The 12,902-nt window shown below is 41.3% G+C and overlaps 1 protein-coding gene across 1 annotated transcript; it reads right to left on the bottom strand.

Annotated features, from left to right (window-relative positions):
* Positions 1-3,806: 3,806 nt before the first annotated feature.
* Positions 3,807-12,515, bottom strand: ABRA (actin binding Rho activating protein). The gene is made up of 2 exons (XM_067711502.1): positions 11,786-12,515; positions 3,807-4,406 (listed from the first exon to the last, which is right to left on the bottom strand). Exons 1-2 carry the CDS (start codon positions 12,460-12,462, stop codon positions 3,887-3,889), a joined length of 1,197 nt encoding a protein of 398 aa, XP_067567603.1. The 5' UTR covers positions 12,463-12,515; the 3' UTR covers positions 3,807-3,886.
* Positions 12,516-12,902: the final 387 nt, after the last annotated feature.

The raw sequence follows: 12,902 nt of genomic DNA, 5'->3' as shown, positions 1-12,902 counted from the left end.
TTACAGCCAGCCCTCTGGTAAGGCGCACTGGTTTTCAAACCAGCTAAAGGGGCTCATCTTCCCAGTGTCGGACTCCAGGTCTGGGGGTGCCCAGTATGTGTCTCGAGCCCCTCACTCCCCAGGCAGGATCCCCGAGCTTGTGATATATCCCCCTCCTCTTTGTGTTCCCTGCTCAGGGCGCAGGCCCTGATCTGACAGCTTCTCCTCCCTTCCTACCTGGTTCTGTGTGAATCTTTCTTTAGAGCCTTTGTTGTAGAATAGCCTTTCTGCCAGTCTCCAGTTTGTTTTCAGTGAGAATTGCTCCACGTGAAGTTGTACTGTTGATGTGTTCCTGGGGTGAGGTGAGCTCAGCATTCTCCTACTCTCTGCCATCTTAATCTCCCCTGCAACCTTTCCCTTACTTTTTTCAGAGCTGCATCCATGTGTATGTACCATGCTTTTTTCGGCCATTTTCCTATATGTATTAGGTTATTGCATTATTTTACAATTAAAAATAGTACACTATGTTATGCATATGTATTTTCGTATTGTTTGAGTTGTATCTTAAAAGGAAATTTGGGGATTGGAATTTATTGGTCAAAAAGTAAATGCAGGGCTTCCCTGGTGGTGCAGTGGTTGAGAGTCCGCCTGCCGATGCAGGGGACACGGGTTCGTGCCCCGGTCTGGGAAGATCCCACATGCCACAGAGCGGCTAGGCCCGTGAGCCATGGCCGCTGAGCCTGCGCGTCTGGAGCCTGTGCTCCACTATGGGAGAGGCCACAGCAGTGAAAGGCCCGCATACCACAAAAAAAAAAAAAAAAAAGTAAATGCAATGTGATTTTGTTAGATACAGGGGTGCCCCCCAAATCTGGGCACACAATGCCATGAGATAATCCTTGCTGGGATGATATGGAACCACAGCACTCTGAAAACCTCCAGGCCAAGAAGTGAGGTCCTACGGCGCATTTATAAATTAAATACTTCTGCAGACATTGTGTTCTTACTGTGTATCAAGAAACATCCTCGGTACTGGGAATGAAAATGTATATTGTAGGAGGCATCTGCATTAAGAGGCCACTTTAACATGGGCCAGATGGTTCGCTGCTTCTGTAATCCCTGAAAATAGTGACAATAAAGTACAGCGATACTTTCTCTAGCATGAGTTCCCACTGAAATGAAATTCTACTTTACACAGAATTATTCCCACATCGTGTGAGAAACAGTACCTAGTATATCTGTTGGTAGTATTAAAAAAAAGGGTGGGGGGGCTTCACTGGTGGAGCAGTGGTTAAGAATCCTCCTGCCAATGCAGGGGACACGGGTTCGAGCCCTGGTCTGGGAAGATCCCACATGCCGCGGAGCAACTAAGGCCGTGCACCACAACTACTGAGCCTGCGCTCTAGAGCCCACAAGCCACAACTGCTGAGCCCGCGTGCCACAACTACTGAAGCCCGTGCACCTAGAGCCTGTGCTCCTCAACAAGAGAAGCCACCGCAATGAGAAGCCCACGCACCACAACAAAGAGTAGCCCCTGCTCGCCACAGCTAGAGAAAGCCCGCGTACAGCAACGAAGACCCAACGCAGCCAAAAGTAAATAAATAAATTTATTTAAAAATATATATATTAAAAATAAAAATTCATTTAAAAAAAAAGGAACTTGAGTTGGGGAAGGGAAAGTAAAAGCAGAAGTAAAAATATAGTTGCAGCCTCATTTTCCAACACAGTGTTGGCGAGAAAGAAAGTCCGAGTGCCGACTTCCCTCCTGTTGATGTAAGTGGGCAAAGTGATAAGAAGGTGAACTTGGGAATCAGGAAGTCATAAAACTTCAAGTTAAAGAAATTAAAAGGCATCAAACATTTGGAGGTCCATACAGAAAAGGTTAAAAAAACAAAAATGTACCTTTCAGTAACCCCAAGCTCTTTAAACATCTGATTGAAAGTTTTGAAAAATCCTGAAGATTTGGAAACCAACTGTACTCTTATCCATTACTAGGAATTTAGAATTGCCAAAAGTAAAGTGCTATTGATAGTATATTTACTTTATATGTAATTATTTCATATGTTATTTGGTGACTGAAAATATGAGGACTTTCATTAACATGTTTGCCACCTGAGTTCTACTCATCTTTTTTTGTCTAAAAGCCTTAAGGTTTTCAACCATGGATTTTTCCTGTCATGGAGTTTTTTTAAGATAAAAATCTGTCATATAGCAGGCATTTTCCTCTAAGAAAACTTTCTGATGTTAGAGTCACACCTTATTCAGAAGAGTGTTAATGTAAGCTCTCTGAGAAGAAGACTTTTAAATTCCATCCTCACATTCAGACACACTGAACTTTGAATGATCTGCATCGATGCTCGCATAAACCGTTACTGTCCAGAGTTGGATATGCGCTCTCTGTCTAAATATTCCACCGATTCTAGAAGTAGCCCGAGTTGCACTCTATAATTTTGTATTTCAAACACCAGAAAGTGGCATTGTGGAATATAACTTCAAAACAGTAATATAAAAACAAGAACATAAAGTACAAGAAAGTATCTTTTATTCTTGTGCCATGTTTTTAAGTTTGACATAGGTTTCACTGTTGTGATAAAAGTATACATCTTATATGAAATCCTACTTAGAAATATTAGTCATTAATTTGTAATTTAACAAATCTATTATGGAAACAAAAATGTGTAAACCTTCTTTAAGAAGATTTTTGGAACTTTCAGTTTGAAAGAGAATCATACATGAAAACAAGGATAACTCTTACAGTAGTTTAATCCATACTTTATATTAAACCTAATGTCTAACAATTATGAGTGTCTATTACTTTGAGGTATTATGCTTTGACATTAATTTCTGTATCTAACACCGAAGTGCTATAATATCATTTAGTACCTTCCATTGAATTCTGTAAGAATTGTAATCTCACAATTTTTATTCAATTTGTTTTTAAAATTATACAAGGCACATTAAATCTAATTGAGAACAATTGACAAGTAACAGATTAGTGCCAAATAAATTTGTCATCATTAAGCTATACTTTTTTCACTTTGGCAGGACTAATACTGCTGCTTTAGGACTTTCAGATATTTCAAAAAATTTGTTACAGCATGAAGTAAATTAAAATGTCTCAAGTCTGTTTCTGATCTACCCATGATTCTATCAGATTCTTCTACACTCAACATTCCAATTCATTGTAGCATTTTCTGTATTTCTACTTCAAACAGCATGACTCACTAAGGTTTTGAGAAAAAATAAAACTTCCCCAAGAAGTCCTGCAATGGCAGGTAAATCTAAATGTCTTACCTTTGCTCTGCTTTCATAGAGCAAGTGAACAAAATCGCCTTCTCTGCTGGCTCTAAGACCACCAGCAATGTCTTTTTATGTGATTTGTGCAGATCACATCAGAGAAGGGTGGCTAATTTCTGTTGGAAACCTATTAAATTCAAAGTCCACAGAGAAATTCCAGCATCTTATTTGAATACAACTTTTTATTTGTGTGCTTATTTTGTGTGCTTGTTTTTTAAGGGATAAAAATAATGGTACAAAGTCAAGCTTCCTAGAAAATTTTAAATTTAGTTTTGCCAAACTTGCTGGAATTTTTTTTTCCTGAACAATGACACATTGTAATATGTTTTGCTGATATTTCCCTGAAGTCAGCATTTTTCTTAGATATAATTGTTTATTTAAAGATTTATAGTAGTTGTGCAAAGAATAGCCAAACATTTTTGCCTAGAAGGGTAAATAGAATTTCAAATATTTATACTATTATATACGAATAGTCCTCGATGTCCTTTCTGAAATGCTTTGTGTGTGCTTAAATAGAGTGCCAAAAAAGTCAATCATGTAAAAATTGTTTAATATTTACCAACTCATTACAGAGCAGTTTGCATTTTACTTTTCACTACATTCACATTTAGCATTAAGACAAGAGTGGGTCAAGTTTGGCTTGTGCAGTTGAAGGTTCACTCAGTAGAGTAATCACAACATGGTCATCCCGGCCTTGCCATAACATCTCTCCTTCGAAGTCAACCAGTCCATGCCTCCTGGCACGCAGGAGAATGCCCACCACTTTATCTGAAATACGAATGTATCTGTCAAAGAGATCTCCAAAAGTAACCTGGATCTTGCCGTCCCGTCTGTGGTGAGCCATCGTTCGGATGATGAAGCACATGTCCGTGATTTCTCTGTAGATGTGCTCCTCGGCTCTCTTGGCCCTTTCGGCAGTTTTGGTTCCTTCCTTGGGACGGCCGTAGCCTTCATCTCCTTTGTGCAGGCAGGTGGACATGGCCAACTCATAATCAAACTCTTCACTGAAAGGATTCAGCTTCTGAGATTGTCTGTGTTCATCAGCCCAGTGTTGCCATCTTTCTGTCAGGTTGCCCACTTGGCTGTATTTTTGCTGGGCTTTGCAGTTGAGTTTCTCTGTGACTCTATTTGCCCTAAAAGAGAGAGAGAGGATGAAGAATCAAAATATTGATATTTTAACACCCAAGTGTTGCTTTCTGTCTGTACTTCTTGTACATATGCATCTTAATGTAACTATAATTGTTTCATTATGAAAGAAATATGAACAATTCAAAAAAGTAAGAGATAAAAGAAGAAAAATCATATACAAGGCCACCATTGTTCTTAGTTTGAGGTATCTCCTTCTAGATTATTTTCTCTCTAAATAACAGTAATGTTTTAAGCTCTGTAAAATAATCATATTAAACTATTTCAAGAAAAAAGCTTCCTTACACAAATGTAATGCAAATATGTGTATCTTTTTTTTTTTAAAGAAGATGTTGGGGGTAAGAGTTTATTTATTTTTGCTGTGTTGGGTCTTTGTTTCTGTGCGAGGGCTTTCTCTAGTTGTGGCAAGCAGGGGCCATTCTTCATCGCGGTGCGCGGGCCTCTCACTGTTGCGGTCTCTCTTGTTGCGGAGCACAGGCTCCAGACGCGCAGGCTCAGTAGTTGTGGTTCACGGGCCTAGTTGCTCCGCGGCATGTGGGATCCTCCCAGACCAGGGCTCAAACCCGTGTCCCCTGCATTAGCAGGCAGATTCTCAACCACTGCGCCACCAGGGAAGCCCCAAATATGTGTATCTTAAAGTTGCATATTAGTAACATTTAGAACTGGACTTGAATGAGTGTATTAAGGGAATACACTTTACACAGGACATCAAGAAACAGTTATTTGCCCAAAATAAGCCTTGTATCGGCACACATACTCTGTAATATTTACTCATGTATAGATTTTTATATATGGATTTTTTTTTTTTTTTGGGCCCCCTGCACAGCATGCGGATCTTCTTTCCCCGACTTGGGATGGAACCCGTGCCCCCTGCAGTGGAAGTGCGGAGTCTTAAGCACTGGACTGCCAGGGAAGTCCCTATACATGGATCTTTAATGAAGCATATCTATACTAGTATCTGTGATGTACCACAAATTTTGAAAAATCAAGCTGTATATATAGGAAACACCAGCTAGCAATAGTAACATTTATTGAACACAGTGTGCTGGCATTCTTCTAAACACTTTCTACTAATATTTCCACAACCATTTCATGAGATAGGTACTGTTAATCTCACTTCCCAGATGAGGAAACTGAGGCCAGAGGGGTTAAGTAACTTTGCTTAAAGTCACAAAGCTGTTAAGTGATGGGTCTGTGACTTGTACCAAAGTTAATCCGGCTCCAGAGCCTGTGTATAACTTCTGTGAAATGCTGCCCTAACCCAGCGGAAGAGGCAAGATTCAAACCCAGACTGTCTTAGGCAGCGTCAGTGCTGTTCCCTCTGTGTGATGATGCCACTCAGCCTGCCAGGACAGTGTCTAATATGTGGATGAGCTCTGTCTCAAATGTGTGTGTCTGCCCTTGCAGTTTGGAATGCATTTCTTATTAAAACAAAACAAAAACCAGCATTGGAAAGTGTAGACCAATAATGTCATGAGGGTGCAGATCTAATTTTAAAATGGCAAAATTTGTCTTTAACAGACTTTCCTGTCATTTCTGTATCTCCAATCTCCTAGACCTTTTTTCGAGGTCTCTTTGCCTTCATGAGTAAAGCATGAACTCTTGGACTGCCTAAAAGTCAGAAATTTGTATTCCTCATCTGTACAAGTGCCTCACCCATCCTTCTCCCCAGCTCCGAGTGGCTTCACGTGTGGAAGCGTTGGAAGTGGGAGATGTAGAGCAGGGTTGGATTTGCTTATGGCAATGGCATGCCCGAACTCAGCGGCCCCTGCTATCTGAACTCTCACAATTTGCTGTTCAAAACCCAGGAACGGGTCAGATGTGAGTCTTCCTCGCTATCCAGACTCACTTCCTGCAGTCTGGTCATTCAGATGCAGGAGGCTAACACTGGGTAGAGAGGCAAGCATACTTGCCTGAGCATTGTTTTCTTCGAAGAGGAAGGCCATCCACTAGATGGCGACCTTTCACTAATTCCCGTGGTTTGTGTCCTACACTTGCTGCATTGTTTCACTGTTGCAGTAGAATTCAAACTAGGAGTACATTGCTGAATATAACACTGCTCTTCTTTGTAATGACATGGACAAAAGTATATGACAAAGTTAATTGGGAAAAAGCAGCATACAAAAACTGTTTACACAATTATCACAACTTAAAAAAATCATACATGTATGGAAAAGTGCTAGGAGCTACACTGCCCTGAAGTGGAATGCATTTCCCTCAACCCTGCTGGTCCTCGTCTTCATCTGCATCTCCATAGACTGTCCCTGTTCAGCTGCTCAGATTATGGGCTGCTTGATCTCATGACCAAAGGAGAGGAAACACCTAGTGCCCTTGGAATGATGGCAATCCATGGCAGACATAGTCTTCAAAAACAAGCCCAAGGCTGGAACATCTTGCTGGAGAAGCGACTTGAAACATCTCAGAAGAAAGTGAAAAGAATAGCACGATTTATTAACTCATACTTTTTGTCTCCTGAGCACCACCTGTGGTTCTGTCCTATAGTATAAAACATAATACATCCTCCCTTTAAGGAGCTTCTGGGCACTTTGACATTCCTTCCATCCTCTAGTAAAGTACTTATGACAACTGCTGTGTGCCAGACAGTCTTTTAGGTACTCACTGAATATTCAATAATGAAAAAAGAATGACGAATAACCACTAAAAGACATTCATGAAAATCATCAGAGTGAACCAAATTTGAGTACATATGGTACAATTCTAACCATGTAAAATGTGTACACACCAGGCTGAAGAAATCAAGAGCATGTGCACAATTGAAAATAATTATGTTGGTATCTAGGTGACAGTTGATTTTTTTTTTCTTTTTAAAAATTCTCTTTCATGCTGGTATTATAGTTGACCCTTGAACAACACAGGCTTGAACTGCACGGGTCCACTTATACATGGATTTTTTTTTTTATAGTAAATACTACAGTACTACAGGATCCTCATCTTGTTGTTCAAGGGAACAATGGTGGGGGAGGGGTTCTGATCTTTCAAGCACTTGAAAATCCGAGTATAACTCTACACTTATACTGTATCCATGGTTCCACCTCCATAGAGTCAACCAACCATGGATTGTGTAATAGTGTTGCAAGCATTTATTTGAAAAATCTGCTTATAAGTGGACCCACACAGTTCAAACCCATGTTGTTTTGCATCAACTGTATTGATTTTAAAATTTACAAGAAGCAGAAAAATATTCAAATTATCATCCAGAGGTAATTTGTTTAAACTGTATGTTATATGGGTCTCTCATTCATTGATGTAGTATTTTTTCTTCTAATTTTAATTAGGAACTTAAATTCCCTGAGTGTTGACACTCTATGTCATTTGGGATAAGGGTTAGGGTTGGTGAGGTAATAACTCTTTGAAGAAGAGAAACATCTAAAAAAGCACCTACTAAATCTTAATTTCCATTTGTTTTATGGTCAAACTGTAATTTCCAGTAATAAGAGAAAAGGAAAGCAAAAGAATTGATCCTATTAGCAAGAATTAGAAAATAGACAAGGTTGTTTTAAAGAAGTACTAGAAGAAAATATATCTTAATGAGTATTTAATTTTCACTATCTTATAAACGTTCTATATTGTCTTAGTATTTCCAGTTTTTAAAAAGTATGGAAGTTTCAGGTTTAAATCAGGATTAGAAAGTCTTATACCTTGAGTATCCTCCTGATCAATGAGTGTAAGACTTAATATATCAGCTTATCCTGTTTTTCTAAATTTCAAGTAAAAATGTGAATAATAGTTTAGATTGAGCTTTAGAAAGACAATCTCTTACACATTTACAGAAGCAAAGCGATATTCAAAGACTAGCACCACATCCATACCTTAGGCTAGAACACTTCTCTGTCAGTAAACTGAAGAACTTCTGCCACCCTTTCCAACTTCTCAGGGAAGTTCTGGGGAGAATCTGCTCCTCTGTCCACTGGTTTGCTTGCCCTTCACCACAGGAAGTATAGCCAATTTGGTTAATGGGAGATTGATATCTACAGGGTCACACTTTTCAGAAGCAGGGTGACTGAATTCAAAACTGTGCTCTCCTTTCTGTTATCAGCCAGGTTTGGGAGCCAAGCCTGTGCTTCTCCTTGCAGATTGGCAACTGTCCTCAGAGTCCATGGAAAGGGTTCCAAGCTCGAGAATTGGGGGCACATATTAGAAAGCCATACTTTCCCCTTCATTTCTAGCAAATATCTTCAATATAGTTGTACCAAAACACTACAGTTTGGGAGTTATTGGGATTCCACTAATTAAGCTGATGCTTTGATCTCCATTTGATTTCTTGAGTCCACTCTGTCCTCAGAGAATCAGTCTAACACAGTGGTTAAGAATGCAAGCCCTGGCATCAGCCTTCCCAGTGTCATCACTTACTAGCTCTATGACTTGTATACATCTCCTCGCTCAGTTCCCTTTTCTATAAAACGCTCAGCCATTAGTATTTTTGCTAAACAGAACTTGGAGGAGAGAATGGATGAGTGATTGTCATTTCAATATTGCATCATTACTGTATGGGAGATAAAATTTCCTTTGTCTAAAGGAGATGGACCAAACAAGTCACATAGCTATACAATCAAAAGACTGAATATTTAAAAAATAAAGCATAAAATAGAAATCATTTTCATGGTAAAGCCCCAGGTAGTAAAACTCTACTGGTGAAGAATATTTCTACTTTCTACCAAACCTGCCTTGTCTCTGTTATCCATAGAACATCTTAACCACCAAGAAAACTTTTTTTCTACTTAGATATTCGTGACACATAATTTTCTCCCTGTTAGTGGATATGGGGAAAGAATGGTGCTTAGAATTAAAAATAAATGAACAAAACCCCCTTTCCCATAGGCCTCCTCAATAATGCCACATTCATTTCTCAAGCAGTATGTGAGAGTCCCATCAGGTAAAAAGTCCCATTGGGCTTCTGCTGAAGCTTCCTGAGCATAGCTAGGATTACTGCTGACATCCAGAGCTGCTGTTGCTGTGTACAACGTTCTGGTACCCTACGTATTCTAAGACTAAGGGAAAGGAACCAAAGAAGGAAGGAAGGGATTTCATTCCCATTCTCCTCCCCAAACCCTGAGAGCCAGTCTCCTAGCATCTCATAGTGTTGGGATCACCAGGGCTGGCCCCTTGCATTATAATGAGTACAACTTATTAAGTAGCTTTCCTGGGTCCGTTGCTTTACATAATTAATACCAAAATAACTCTGTGATTATCACATCTATTTTTTTTAGTTGAGTACAAAGAAACTTAGGATTTGCCAGAGTGACCATGATTCAAATCTGTCTCTCATTCAAAGGTATCTCTCTATCACACTAAGAAGGTGTCCATGTACATGTCTGTTTGGGGGAACCAACAGAAGGGTCCGGTATGGAAGTTCTCACTTCCAGGTGAGACAGTTTAGAGTAGTGGTCAAGAGGGTGGGCTCTGGATCCAGAGTGCCTGGGTTCAAACCCCATGGGCTGTACAATCTTATACAAATTCGCTAATACTTCTTTGTCTTATGTTCCCATCTATCCAATGAGGATAATGACTGTGCCTACCCCATGAGAATGTTTTGAGGATTAAATGAATAAATACTTAGAAGAGTGCCAAAGAAAGTACATGCGTTGGAGATTGGTCCCAACTGTCACCTCCCTACCTCTGGCCAATTCAAAACATGCTGACAGTAAGATCGTCATTGTGCCACCCTTAGTCTTTATTCCGTTGGGTTTATTCGGTTCTATTGTTTTGTTTTGTAGCACACGCCCCCCCCCCCAAATTCACAAGGCCAAAACTTAGACTATGGTTCCATATGGTCTGGTAGAATAGTGATTTCTGATTGTGAATTCCTATGTGAATGTAAATAGAGCACAAATCTAGATCTCTGAGTGCATCCTCAAGGTGCTGCCTGAGAAGTAGCGTCATGTCTGGTTCCAAAGCATTACATTTAGAGACAGGCATACACATCTCAGGTCACTAACTTGCTGAGTGAAATTTCCCTCTGAGCTTCAGTGCTCTCATCCCTAAAACGGGATATTACCTACCTCATTGTGAGAGTTCTAAGGACAAAGCACGTAAGATACCCACAGCACACACTAGATGCACGTGGAATTATCATTATCTACGTTTGCCATTTCATTTTTCTTGAAAGCTTTCAATATAATAGTGCTAATTCTTTCAAAACATCTTTAAAGTCACAAACTGACAGCTTTTTGTCAAATAAGGTAACCAGTTTTGTTCTTTACTTTCTGATTATATCATAAAAGTTGAAAAACACACCTACACATCTAACCGTTCCCAGAAGGAGTCGGTTTATAATTATTCTCCACATCTGAGACTTTTCCTATATTCTGACATCCTGTGGTTGTTGAATGAGAAATCCTGACTTTCTGTTACGTGGAGGCAGCTACTGTCTTGAAACAAAACATGCGTTTCTTGTCAGACTAAAGTATCAGTTTGAGTCAGTGTGTGTGTGTGTGTGCGTGCGTGCATTTAGTTGTTTTCGGATTGTGATATTTTAATTACCTAGCTTTTATAGCATTTCTATCTTTGTTTATAAGCAGAACAAAATTTTCTGAAGGTTTGAAAAATTGCTAAATAATAAAATCTATATGAGGAGTAATAACCTTCATATAGTGAGCTTATGTGCAGGCACTGTGCTAAATTCTCCTCTCCTCCCAATACCACAGAATTTATTCCAAAAGGTTACTGTTGCCATTGTTTTACAAAGGAGGAAATGGGTTTAGAAGAATAAGCCCTTTTTTTGTGTGGTGAGAACATTTAAGAGATATTCTCTTAGCAACTTTCAAGTGCATAATACAGTATTGTTAACTATAGTCAGGGCAGAGCTGGAATCTGAACTTGGGTCTGTCTGACTTCAGAGACTGCTTTGACGTCAGACAGCAGCTTCCCACCTGTATACAGGCTCACAGAAATCCGTGTTCCAGGGGCACTATTTGGGTAGATGTGTCTCTTGAAAATATTGTAGACTGATTTTGGACAAGGGAAAGGTTTCTCCACTCAGTCTACCAGTAAATACTTGTCTCTGCAGAAAAATAAGCCAATTTGTTACTCATTATAGAATTGACTTAAAAATTTTTCCCAAAGCAGATACCCCTCTCCGGTGGCTTCAGATTTGTTGTGGCTAAACCTGGAGTGTTCAAAAAGAGAAAGGAGAAACCAAATAGTGCAGGCCCTTGGCCCAAAGGTCCATAGCTGAGCTTGGTCCTGCCCTCCTAGCCCAGGGGCGTGCCTTTCCCCAGACCTCGCTGCCTGCCCGAGCTGTGAGATTCTCACTCTGACTTTGGTGGTCCTTCCCTGCTCTCTGGGATTCCCGCAGCTGCCTGGGGCTCAGGAGCGGGATAAGGAGTTGGGAGATGCATTCACTTACTGGAAGGGCAAGGGGCGTTTGATTCTGGCAGTGGCCACCCGCTCTCCATCCAGCTCCAGCCTCCCCTCCGTCTCCCCTCCGTAGCCGCTGTCCTCTGTGTCTACGCTGCTGCTCCTGCACTTGGGCCCTTCCCGTTCCTCCTGTCCCATCTCTTTCCAGCCTTCGATGAGCTCAGATACCAGGCTGGCACATTTTCTCCTCCGCGTCGGGGAGCCATGGCCGCAGAGGATTCTGTCCATTTCGCTCTCTGGCTGCCCAGCTTCAGGCGTGTCCCCATCCTTCTCGTATCTGTGGCTGAGGTGGCCCACATCCCCTCCTCTCTCGTAAGCCTTGCTGACCACTGTTTTGGTCACCTCTTTCCTTCTGATCTGAGACACCTCGGTGGCTTCCTCTGAGCTTGGTCCATCTCCGTGTTCCTCTAGCTTTGGGGAGGAAGACTTTGGGGCCCTCTGAGCTTTCCGGTGGGTGGTGGGATGGATCACTGGTCCAGAAGCTTGGGGTGGGCTCTGGGTCCCTCCTGGCATCCAGCCTGTGGGCTCCTGGGCCTGCCTGATGCTGTTCTCATTGGCCCACTGCTGCCAACCTCGGGCCAAGCTGATAACCAGGGTGGCTGTGCGTACCTTCCGGAGGGCACTCTTGGCTGGCCCCTCCTCCCTTTCCTTTTCCCCTGGAGCCATGCTACCTTCCTCTTCTCTGCTGCTAGCCTGGGCACTGGCTAAAATGAGTGGGGGCCGGTGGAGGGCCTGGGATTTAAATAGAAGTGGGACGTGGGGTGGGAAGAGAATTTGGTCACGGTGGAAACTATGTTAAGCACTTCTTGCCAAGATGCAGTGCCTTCCCTGTGATGGTGTGCTTTTTTTAAACCCTGACAGCTCCAGTTTCATCAGAGCAGAGGGACATCTCTGTTGGTAAAAGACAGTGATAGGATCATGCCCTTTCTTCTCCAAGTGCCAGAGTGGAAATTACTAGATCCGATCATGTGCTCAGCCTTAGGTTTTTCCTGACCTTAAAATATGGTCCTACCATTTATAGGAGCATAAAATACATGCACAAGTTGTGCTGGGAACATCATAGGCTTGTTTCCATTGAAACCTCAACAGCTTTCAGTATAGCTCTT

Source organism: Pseudorca crassidens, chromosome 17 (genome assembly GCF_039906515.1).
Source record: "Pseudorca crassidens isolate mPseCra1 chromosome 17, mPseCra1.hap1, whole genome shotgun sequence".
Taxonomy (NCBI): Eukaryota; Metazoa; Chordata; class Mammalia; order Artiodactyla; family Delphinidae; genus Pseudorca; species Pseudorca crassidens.
This window is presented reverse-complemented; position numbering and strand designations above follow the sequence as displayed.